This window comes from Sitophilus oryzae, unplaced genomic scaffold (genome assembly GCF_002938485.1).
Source record: "Sitophilus oryzae breed Bouriz unplaced genomic scaffold, Soryzae_2.0 scaffold_1496_pilon_pilon, whole genome shotgun sequence".
Lineage (NCBI taxonomy): Eukaryota > Metazoa > Arthropoda > Insecta > Coleoptera > Curculionidae > Sitophilus > Sitophilus oryzae.
Genome location: NW_022146165.1, coordinates 284,302 through 296,707, shown reverse-complemented (window position 1 = coordinate 296,707; position 12,406 = coordinate 284,302). Strand labels below are relative to the sequence as shown.

Sequence of the window (12,406 nt, the reverse complement as noted above, 5' to 3'; positions counted from 1 at the left end):
GCTGTCAGAGTATATCACGATATCTCCTATTGGTCTATTATTAGCAATTTTCTCTCGTATATAACTAGCCGCTTCCTTTATGGCGTAAACCTCTGCTTGTAGAACATTACAGCCAACCGATAGCCTTAAAGATCGTCGGATGTCTAGTTCCTCTGAGAAGATGCCTATACCTGTGCCTCCTGAAGTTTCGGAAGCATCTGTGTAGACTGCTATCTCTTGAGTGTTCATTACTCGGTTGCTTTCTTATTCTTCTCTTGTTGGGATGCGAATCCTTATCTTTTCTCCAAAATCATGTTTGGTGAGCATATAGTCCGTTTTCTGGTCTAGCAGATGTGGACTCGTGTTCACCATGATTTTCCCTATCACTGGCAATATCCTCGAGTGACCGTAGTTGGTCTGGTTCCACAGATTGGATTCCCTTAATCTTAGGGCACCCTTAGCGGCCAGATCCTTCACGAGTAGCGATTTTTACTGAGAGATCTTTTTTACGTAAAAAACATCGTAAATGTATATTTTTTACTCAGTAGTTTTATACAGGTATGTACGAAAAGTTATTACTCGGTGGCGCTCTCTACAAGTAGTAGTCATATTGACATAAAATCAAATTTCTTATGTCAAAAAACTCCCGAGTATCAACTTTCATCTAAATATTGACGTTATTTCAGAAGCTGTTTGGAAAAAATCCAAATTAAAATGAAACTTCTACACCATGTATCTCCGAAACTAAGAATTTTAGGACATACATTTATACGAACTTTTTTACTTATTTTTATCTGCAGAATATGCTGCCAAAGTTTCCGGAATACAGTTCGGACCACCCTGTATATTGAAAGCTGCTATTTTTTGCACGTGTATATTTTTATTTTAATATCCAAGTGTTGATGATAACAATTATTATGGGTTAGAGTTTATCTAATAAAGACTTTCATCATCATGATAAGAAAAAACAGTACACATAGATAAAAATATATTTTGATTCACTACTATTTTTAGACTGCTAAAACAGTGACGTAGATAGCGGGAAAAATAGTTTTTAGTAGATCTTATTATTCGTATAGATTTTGAATAGTAGATTGGTTAGACTGCAACATACGACTATGTCATCGTTAAAAAAATATAGTTAATATTGAGATATAGGCTACTACAATTTATTTCGTAACATTTCGTATATTTTAACATTACTCCAAAAATGCACCGTTTTGAATTATATATTTGAAAAACGACTTTTTTTTGTTTTGGAGTGTTCTAATTTTTTCATAGATACGATATACCGGGTATTTTCTAAGTAGTTAAACAATAGGGTGTGATTCCTCATCTGTTTTAAAAAAAAATTATATAAACTTGGGATCTAAAGTACTTCCTTTCTACAATACTACTTACTATTGGTGTTAAAAAAATATGGATTTTTTTTGCAATTTGTCGGAAACTACTTTAGATATTTTCTTCAATTTTTGTATGTTCTTCAATTTTTGTATGTGGTTTCCATTAAAGGTAGTTTTTTCCATTAAATGTCGATTTCCTACTTGAACCAGTCGCGTCCTTACGCACATCTCTCTGGATTATTTTAAAATTAATGGTACACCTCTGCTTTTTTAATTTTTTTTTGATTGTCCATCCCTTTTGAACAAGACTGATCTCTTAAGTTTTTCTTGTTCATCGAACCGGTTTCGAGAAATTAATCAACTCTAGTTCATAACAAATAAACACGTGATTAAGCTTGACCGGCACAGCAGCGATGCCCACTATTATATATTATTTTTAATCAGAATATTTTAGAAAACAAAAATAAATTAATTATAAATATATAAACAGTTATTATTTACATCAACGAAACTCACCTTCTTAACAGCACGTAAGGAACATTAAGGGCCATTACTACCACTTTCCCGTTCAAAATATTCTAATAAAATTGCGATGAGTTTTTTACCGCTATTAAGCAATCGTATACACTTCGCATTTAAAAGAGCAATGTTCGACTTCAAGGTCTGCTACTAAAAATTGCCAAGCTTAAAGTATCACAACAGTATTTATTTAAACCAAAAACTCATAATACAGAACTAAAGTGTCAAAACGAATAACAATGTCGGAAAATAAATAAATAAATGAAACTTGAACTTTTTTACAACAGAGCTACCACCTGAATCCCTAGCGCGAAATTTAAATTCCAGTTAGTCAGGACGGCGCGGCGTCGAATATGTCCATGGTTGGCAACAATGAATTTAAAAATCGCGCCTTCGATTACCTAACTAAAAGTTTAATTGGGGGGGATATGAAATATATATTACATATCTCACAATTACCTCGTTTTCTAGCTATTTTGAGATATGCACTGTAGTTGATTTATTTTTTTTTGGAAATTTCACACCACCAGATCAGAAACAACAGATCACAAACAATTTCACACGATCACCCTGTAGATCAGAAAGGAAATACTTTAGACCTAATGTTCATATAAACTTTCTTCTTGAGAACTTATGAGGAACGACATCTTAATTTTTTTTAGACTACTTAGGAAACATCTTGTATACACTGGTTGATGCGGCTTTTTAAGAGCTACAGTGCTATTTGTTCAACAAAAAAGTTTTTGTTAAAGCCCTGAGACTGTATGATGAGTTATAACTCGTTATAACTCAAAAAAGGAGAACACACAATAGATCTATAAGGTCGCGGTGATTAACTCCCCTCCTAAACATTCTACATTCTACATTTGTTCAACAACTGCACACTTGCAATAAAGTGCAATCAAGCTGCAATATTTTTAACTAAATTAACTAATAACTAAAGTCTTTGATAACTTAACCAGACAATTTTTAGTACATATACATTTTTTAATTACAGGAGGATATAACACGTGAAGTATCTTCCGTATTGGAAAGAACGCCTCTCATAATAAAGCCAAGGAAACCTTTACCGATGGTAGACCAAAGAAATACTACCGGATCTCTGTTGGCTAATATTGCTATTGCTACTCAGAATATTTCTCCCAATGCTGACAAGGCCAAACTTACTTTGGATATCACACCATGCATAACGTTTCCTCCATCAGAAGAAAACACTTTAAATCAACCATCAGAGGATCTCTTAAGTCCGTACGAAGCGAGCTTAGAGGGTGCCACTCCCGACGATACTAGCATGTTGGGGCTTTCCAAAGTAAATTATGACATCGACTTTTCCGATTTTAGCGCCGACAATAGTATGGCCGAAGTACTTACACCGGAAAAACGATGTTCTCCTAGCCCTAGCTTCACCCCAGACCCTTTCAGTCCTATGTCGGCGACGACTTGTACGATAACACAGCAGCCTTTGATACCTTCAAGCGTACCACTTCAAGTAAGCACCGTGGATGATTCTAAGAAAACGAAGGCGGATTTCGTTTTGCCATTTTTGGATGATCTACCTAAAGAGTCGAGCGAGGAAACTCTTCTGGATAAAACGGAATCGACTCCAACGATAAATTTACCGCCGCCTATTAATCCCACCAAGACAGAGTACACGGGTTTCTCGAAACAGGGTTGGAAAATTCCGAGCATTCCTTGTAACACGGGCGATTATAGTTGTTTGAGTTCACAGCCTGGAACTTCTAAACAAGACGAGTAGTGTTATAATAAATTCTTGTGATTGTTTTTTTATTTATTGATTTAAGTATTAATTAGTTATAAAACCAGAAAATATTTATTAATTTTTAGAGTTAATTTTATTATATTTTATTTAAAAAATCTAAATAAAATGAGTAGTTGTTGGAATCTGTACTTTTTGAGACCCACTCAAACTAAAACAAAACGGACAAACGAAGCACTTTTGTATAGATAGAGGTAAATTTTGTGCAATTAACTTATTTTAATCTCCATGGAATATTGAAACTCCCTGTATATTTTATAGGTCTGCTTTGGAAAATAATTCTCCAAAATTTTGTTTTCTCAAAAACTATGCGATGTGGCGTTTTTTATAAGACTCCAAAAATGTAAATACTAGGAGGATTATTTTACAGGAAAAAAATCAGTTGGAAAATATTTCTTCTAAAATGTATGTAGGGGTTGGGGTAGTTTTTACCTTGCTCGTTTTTTGTGAAAGTCAAATGTTAAAGAGCTTAGCAAAACATAGGTATCCCAATTCTCACTCAAACCGGAATATCGTTTCTTAAAATATCTTTAAAAATGGGTTTATTTTTTTAAACTTTAGAGGTAAATTGTGTCCAATGAACTTATTTTGATTCTAAAAATACGAAAGTACTACTAAAAAATACTACTAAAGTTCTATGTCCATGGAATATTGGGACACCCTATACAGGGTGTCCCAGAAATAAGTGCAAGTATTTTAAGGGGTGGTAGATCTCGATAAAAGAAACATATTTTCTCTTTTAGGCCAGTCGGTACGTCGTTTTAAATAGGCCTAGATGGAAATAATTAAGGGCAAGCTGAATTATTTTTTATTTTCTTTGTTTTGATGTGCTGAATGATATATTCAATTTGCACGGTCTGTCGATCCCCGATTTGGTCGCCATTTTGAAAAAGTCGATATAAAAACTACATTTTTATGGATTTTTTAAAATATCTCGGTCTGGGTGCATTGCAGAAAAAAATGCGGGTAACGAAAAATAAAGCAAATTAAATTCTCTACAAAAAAGGTTCTATTAATTATTCTCGTAAACTTATCAGTTCTAAAGTTATAGCAATTAACATCTAAGGCTTATTTTTAAATACATCTATTCGACAACAGCGCGAGACGGCAGCCGGGGTGCGGTCAATTACGCAAACCAGTTCGGGCGACTTTTAGTTTTAGTGTTTCATTATTCGAAGGCAAATTACTGTTCTTGGATTTATTACTTATGAGAAATAATAATAAAATAGAGTTTGAAATTTTTAGAAAACCCTCCTCCACAGATAACGTTATTCAGCATATTTCTAACTCCCCATATTCCCATAGATTCGCAGCGTTTAATTCTTTGTTCTATAGATTATGTAACTTGCCACTATCCAGAGAAGCGCTTAATAAAGAGCTCAACATTATAAGACAAATTGCTTATAACAACGGGTTTCCGCTAGGAACTATTAACAAGATTTACTATAAGTTTGTAAATAGGTACAAGATGTCTTATAATGTCATACATTCGAAAAATTTACAGAGGCCCGTATAAAGCTTTAACATTTTTTGGTAATATTTCACTCCAATTGGCCAAAATATTTTAAAAATCTTAATTTATCTGTTTCCTTTAAAACTATTAATACATTAAAAGCAAATTTGGTTAGAAATAAAGACAAAACGGAGAGGCTCTCTAAATCGGGAGTTTATTCTTTGAATTGTGGCGACTGTCAAGCGGTCTATGTGGGGCAATCAGGTAGAAAGATTTCCACCCGAGTACAGGAACATCTGAGCCTTGTCAATAAATACAGAAAAAACTGAGACTAAATCGGCTTTTGCGAACCACTTATTAGCCACAGGTCACGATTTTTCCATCTCAGAAAACGTTAGTGTTCTGCACGAATGCCAAAAAAGTAAAAAACTTGATTTATTGGAGAAAATGGAAATAACTAGAGCTAAAAAAAGTCCGGTTCTTGTGTGCGTGAATGAGATTTTTAATTTCGAACCAACATTAATTTTCAATAATCTGAAAGATTAATTCGGCCGTGTATTATTGTTGAGTTCTGAATCTTTACTTCAGTAGTATGGTAGATTGGTGGCTTTGCTCTCTGGTTCCCACCCGGGAGGCTAGAGTTCAAATCCCGCTGGGTTATTCTATTTTTTATTTTGTTTGACTTTTTGTTCCTGTTTGTTTTTTATTGACAAATATTTGCCGGTCATTTCAGCCTCGTCTCAGTGTTGTTTTAATTGTAAAATGTGTACGCGTATTTGGATTAATTTTAATTGTATTTGTAAGTTATGACGACCTTTTTATTATTTGTTATTTATTTAGGTTCTTTCTTGTTAGGTCTGATGATGCTCGTATATGAGCGAAACACGTGTAACAGTTTAACATTGTATAAACGTTGAGACCGAGACTTTGAGTCTTTTTTCTACTTTTTTAATTTGAACCAGGTCTCTTTGAGAAAAACGGATGCCTTCTTTAAATTTCATTATTCTATTCACCCTCTGCATCAGTATTGGACACGGCTGTGAAAGAAAACATTTTGTTTTTACATGCATTTAGTGGGTGCGACACCACTTCAGCAATTTACAGGCAGGGTACAATGAAGTTCCTTAAGGTTCTAAGATATTAGACAAGTTTGAAAACTGCCAGTTACTGTTTTAGAGACCCAAATGCAACTCCAGAAAGCATAGCCAAAGTTGGAATTCAATTTCTTCTTGCACTTTATGGGTCAAAGAGCGACGACACATCTATAGACATCGATTTTTTGCGCAATCTATAACAAAGAGTTTATTTAACCTTGCATCCCTTCCTCCAACCGAAGATGCGGCTCGCATGTACTCATTTCGTACATACCTACAAGTCCAAAAATGGTACGGTAACGAAAAAATGCCCACTGACTGGGATTGGAAGCAGTCGTCCAATGGACTTATACCGATTCTTATGCTGCAAGACGCCACTCCCCAAGAGTTATTGAAGATGATTTCTTGTAAAGAAAAGCAGGATTATAAATCCAGACGTATGGAAACCTTAGAGATATGAGCCAAACACACTTGGCGCTGACCCACGGTAAGCATTCATATTTTATAAATTTCCATCAATATGTTCGGTATTTTACGCCTTTGAAAAAAGTCCCCCAACAAAATTACATAATTTTTTTTCATAACTATTTCCACATCAGATTATATTATTATGAATAACACTATTCCTACTTATAAGACTTATTAACCTTGGCAGTTATATCTACTTATTGAAGATGATTTCTTGTAAAGAAAAGCAGGATTACACTGTTCGGTAGTGTGCGGTTCGTGCCAGGGAAGAGGGTGTTCAAATTCTGAAATAACTCTAGAAGATCCAGGGGACGACGAAGAAATCGATTCTCGATTAGAAGAATTAATGACCAACGAAAATATCGAAGACATAGACATTGAACAAGAACCAGATGAACAGTTTGATGAAGAATATATTGATGAGTCAATAGAACAACCTTCTACGTCAAAAAAAGCAGATGGTGAACATACATACTTATAAAGCATATCATGTCATATGGATATAAAAATAGAACATTTGCAACGGCAAGAAAGTGGATTAAGCCTATAGGGGAAATCACTTAAAAAAAGTGCGCCGAGTGCTCTACCACCAGGTGGTGTGGAAACGAGCACAAGAAAAACACAAATTTGCACTGGCAAATTATTCAAATTTACATAGAATCAGTTTCTCATATTAATTGAACCACTAGAAAATAGCTTTGTATTTAAGCGCCTGTATCTCGTTAACCTGTTCATGCACGAAATCGGTGAATAGGACCTTTTTTGTAGAATTTAAATAGCTTTCTTTTTGGTCTCTTGCAAATTTTCTGTACAGTGCACCCAGACCGAGTTATTTAAAAAAAAAACATAAAAATGTCATAATTTGACAGGATTTTCCAATATGGCGGCCAAATCCGAGATGGATAGACCGTGCAAAAAAAAACGAAGAGAATAAGTGTTATTGCAGCTTGCCCCTAATTATTTCCACCTAAAACCACTTGTCGACTGGTCTATTTATCGTTTTTCAAATAAGTTCAAAATAACGGAGTTATTTTACTTTGAAAATTCCCAAAAAAAAATGATTTTTTGCTAAAATTTTGAGAACCACTGGATCTTTTCTGGATTTTTTTCTTGTAAATTTAATCCAATACCTATATTGCCATATTATCAAGAAATTATGTTTTTTAACTAAAAACTAAAAAAAAATCCAAAAAAATTTTCAAAAAATTTCGAATTTTCCAAAATTTTTTTTCGCGAAAGAACCTCATAGACTTGTTTCTGGGGTTGAACATGGAACTATACTACCAGTTAAAATACTTGCACTTATTTCTGGGACACCTTATTTCTGACCCTGTATATGTCAAATAGAAAATAAAAAGTGTTTCCTAGTCAGCTGCTGTAACGACTGGGAGAGGACAAGACAAAAACAGTATCCTTGTGTTTTGATCGGTCGAGATTATTCGTGACTTTGCAACTTACTAGATGTTAGTAAATATACAGGGTTCAGCAATAGTGCGTCGAGCATCTGTAGCTCCTAGAATAAAAAATTTAGGAATTTTGTTTTAGTGCAAACCTAAAGTATGTACTAGGATGTATTTCAGGAATAGGAATAGAAAAACTAGGATGTATTTCAAGTGTGAGTGGATCGGGCTGTAATATACAGGGTGTTCCAAAAAAATCGTCTCGATCCACTTTTTGAGCCACCCTGTAGATGTTAAAATATCTTCCTGAAATACATGTTAGTACATACTTTAGGTTTGCACTTAAACAAAATTCCCAAGTTTTTTATTCTAGGAGCTACAGATGCCCGTCGCACTATTGCCGGACCCTGTACATTGTACAGGGTGTCCCACTAAGAATAGCTCTCGGCTGTATCTCAGAAAGTATTAGCCGTAGGGGCTGCGGAAAAAAATATTTATAACTAAAGAGGCTATGAGAAATTGCTGGAAATTATTTTCAAGTTTGTAGAACGACCGCTAGGGGGCACAACTGCAACAAAAAATAAGAAAATGGAGTTTTTACACCATTTTGCCTAGATAAGTTGTACTATAAGTAATAGCTTCATAATCTTCAGTAAATTTTGAATATTTTTTGTTCGAGCCATTTTTTCCCTTAAGGCTAATACTTTCCGAGATACAGCCGAGAGCTATTCTTAGTGGGACACCCGGTACATACAGTAATTATCATATGCTTAAATAGTTTATGATTTTTTTTTCACAAATCTGATTATTTGACCTGGCCTTTTGTTTTCATATATTTTAATTTTATTATATTGTATCCTATTAGTGCAGACAATAAATTTATTTTTTTATTATTATTATCCCCGACCAGTCAGTGCAGCCAACGTGTGGTTGCATCTGCCAGTAGTGCCAGCTCTAAGACTAACGTTCTTTAATGTGTCTGGAAAAAAACGACAATACTTGGATCCAACACAGCCAATGCCGCCAACATGACCAATAGTCCTTTCTCTCTACACGTTGACCATAAGCAGTGGCCGGCATAAGCATTGACACATGCATTGACCAAGGTGTAGTTTGGTTTGGTTTGGTATAGTTTTTCATTAGGTTGTGGCCTATGGTCGCTCGATTTAGATACATATTTTTATTTAAATAAATAAATCGATCGTCCCGGCTGATGATCGAACCTGGTAATTTCGAGATCTGTAGAGCTTCCATAAAGGCTTTTGAAAATTTTGGACAAGTAAACTCAGAAATCCTGACAAATGAACTCTGAAATCCGGACAAAATCCGGACAACGCAAAAAAGAAACTATAAATTTATTTATGAACTTTTATAGGGCGCAAATAATAGCCCGGAATCAACAAAAAAGCGAAAAATTTGAGCGCCAAAGTATAGAAATGTAGCATAAAGTAGAGCTATAGCATCATAGAAACTAAAGTATTCAACAAAGTAACCGAGAAATTAATTTAACTATAACTGTAAACTATTTTACTAAGTTAAATTGTTTTTGCGGTCAGGTTTCTCGGATGTTTTTCCAAATCCGGGCCGGACCGCTCCGGACATTTTAAAGATCCGGACATATCCGGGTAAATCCAGACGTATGGAAACCCTAGAGATATGAGCCAAACACACTTGCCGCTGACCCACGATAAGCATTCATATTTTATAAATTTCCATCAATATGTTCGGTATTTTACGCCTTTGAAAAAAGTCCCCCAACAAAATTACATAATTTTTTTTCATAACTATTTCCACATCAGATTATATTATTATGAATAACACTATTCCTACTTATAAGACTTATTAACCTTGGCAGAGTTATATCTACTTATAGAAGTACGAGGTTTAACAGATTTATTTGAAAAAAAAAGTTCGTTGCGCTTCACCGGCGAAATTAGTAATTCTTTTTCGATATTTTTACAATCAAAACATGGAATTGTTCCGTAAACAGAATTGTATTGATATATCTGAGACGATATTATATAATCTATTAAGTCCTCAAGGAAATCGGGAGAAAAAGTGGCTCGATTTTAATAAAGGTAGTATTTTTAGAGAAAAATATCTAAATTAGGTTTGTAGCAATTGGGCTTAATTTAATTCCGTACAAATAATGATAGCTTTACACGGCCCAATTCAGTCTAATGGTTGGGTCATCACTGTCATCAAATTGGAGGAAAAATTGGTCATCTGCAGGCAGAGCTGCAAGTTCACAGAAATCTTGAGTCTTTTTTTAATTTAAATCATTTTAATGACTTAAGTCATTTGATTTTAAGTCGTTTTTCGAAAGCTGACTTAAGACTTTTGAAATAGAAAAAGAATTAAGTCATTAAAAAAGGCTTCAATTCTAATAACGATTTGTCTTTTTAGGGCCTAAATCTTCTTAAAGATTAAGTTTTTTTAGAGAAGAGTGAATTCATTAAAAAGATTTAAATCCTTTTATAAAAGACTTATAGGTCAGATTTTTATATATTTTTATGATAAACTTTTAACAGCAGCATTTATTTTTGAACTGTTAGATGGCAGATAAAAAAATAATACTCTATGCCACTAGCAAAAAAATGGTTTTTCGGAACTGGTTTTGATAATTTGTCGTATGACGCCTGCGTAGTGACTCTGTTGTTTTCAAATAAATCTCCGACTCCGTTATGTAGCCCGAAAGACGAACGAAATAAATTAATAAAAGAAATAGTACCACAAAATCCTCCAGCCCTTCACTTTTTAATGGATATGTATTTTAATCTGTAATGGATACATATAAAGCACTACAAAATTGGTTAAATTTAATAAAAAAAAAATAATTTTTGTGTTTGCAGTGACTATGACATATTCTGAAAATCAACCGTTTTATTTTATGTGGTTTTAGTGTTATTTCGTCCTATTGCTGCCAAAAGTCACTAACTAACATTTTTCCGAACAACCAAATTCAATCACTAACTATGTTTTGAAGCGGAGAATCGATTGCAGAAGTCGTTATCTACGATTTCTGGCTATTTTTGTTTTATTTTAATACTGAATAGTTACTAACTATAACATCTTTATGCAATGCAATTCATCTTTAGACGCATTTTTCTCGGAAGTAATTAAAAGTAAGTTAGTGACTTTTGGCAGCAATGGGACGATTTGTACCTACTTCTTTTTCTAGTGCAAATCCATTAATGGATCTTTGCGAAGAGTTAACATTTCTCTTCGCTTCTCTGTTCCTGGCGATGTTTATTAATGACTGTACATTGTGTAGGCTTGACCACTGTCTGACATTCCGCAGCCAAGACATTTTTTTTCTTTCCTATACCCTTCCGGCCTTCGATGTTGCTTTCGATCACCAGATGCAAAAATTGATATTTGGGGTTCCGCGTTATGTGCCCAAGGCATGCGTTTTTTTTCTTTTTAATCAATTCAAACAATTTGCGCTGTTTGTTAACACGTCTCAGAACTTCTTCATTTGTTAACCTAGCCGTCCAAGGTATCTTCAGGATTCTGTGATATAGCCACACCTCGAAAGCCTCTATTAATGGCAGCTGCTTTCAATGTCCAACCTCCCTACCATAAAGGAGCACTGACTGAGGTTAAAGTCAAAATTAGAATATACAAGTACTTTTCGAAACCTCCGATGCCTACTGAGCTTGTTCGATGTGACATTTAATTTCCTTGTCTGATGTCCAATCTTCGGAGAGCCAGATGCTTGTATGGGATTGACCAATTTTATTTGTTCTGTTTGGTTCCAGTATAAGTTCTCGATGCATTGAATGTTTTTTTGATCTATATTAAGCCTTTTGAGTAGCTGCATTAATTTGTGGTGTTAACCCTTGCTTGAATCACTGATTTGTGAATCGCTTATGTCCCTTTCACATTTTTTGTAAATTCTTTAGAGTATGATTTTTAGAAATATATTTAGGGTATGGCTCATCAGTCATCAGGCTGTGATCAAGTCTGTAATAGTCACACTTTCCGGTATTGGTTTTCTTAGGCAGGGGAATAAAAGTAGAACACAACCGTTGTTTGGGGTAGTGACTTATATAGTTGTCTCATGTATAGTGTTGAATACTTTGTGTAGTGCTGTTACTGCCTCTTTCATCTAGGGGATAGGAGTTTTATTATTTTTCGAATTAATTATGGCTTTTTCAATCTCGTCTTTAGTGATCGATGGGCCGGTTAGCGAGTTATTGATATCAGCTGGGGGCCTGTCATCGTCAAAAAGAAGCCATTCATTCTTTGCTATTCTATCTTTATTCTTATGAGTCTTTGAATATCTTTGTACATGCCATCTGTTTTGTTCTTATACTTTTGATGTTCATCCATTAACAAGATCTCATCCGTCATCCATTTTTGCTTTTTGT

General features: G+C 34.4%; 1 protein-coding gene across 3 annotated transcripts in view; it reads left to right on the top strand.

The window, feature by feature from the left end:
* The window catches only part of LOC115877647 (rab5 GDP/GTP exchange factor), a 54,088-nt gene extending 50,346 nt beyond the window's left edge, over positions 1 to 3,742 (top strand). For all 3 annotated transcript variants that reach the window (XM_030893894.1, XM_030893893.1, XM_030893892.1), the window contains one exon: positions 2,839 to 3,742. In XM_030893894.1, the coding sequence (XP_030749754.1) occupies positions 2,839 to 3,597 (759 nt within the window). In that variant the 3' untranslated portion in view covers positions 3,598 to 3,742. The remainder of the gene's footprint in view (positions 1 to 2,838) is intronic.
* Positions 3,743 to 12,406: the final 8,664 nt, after the last annotated feature.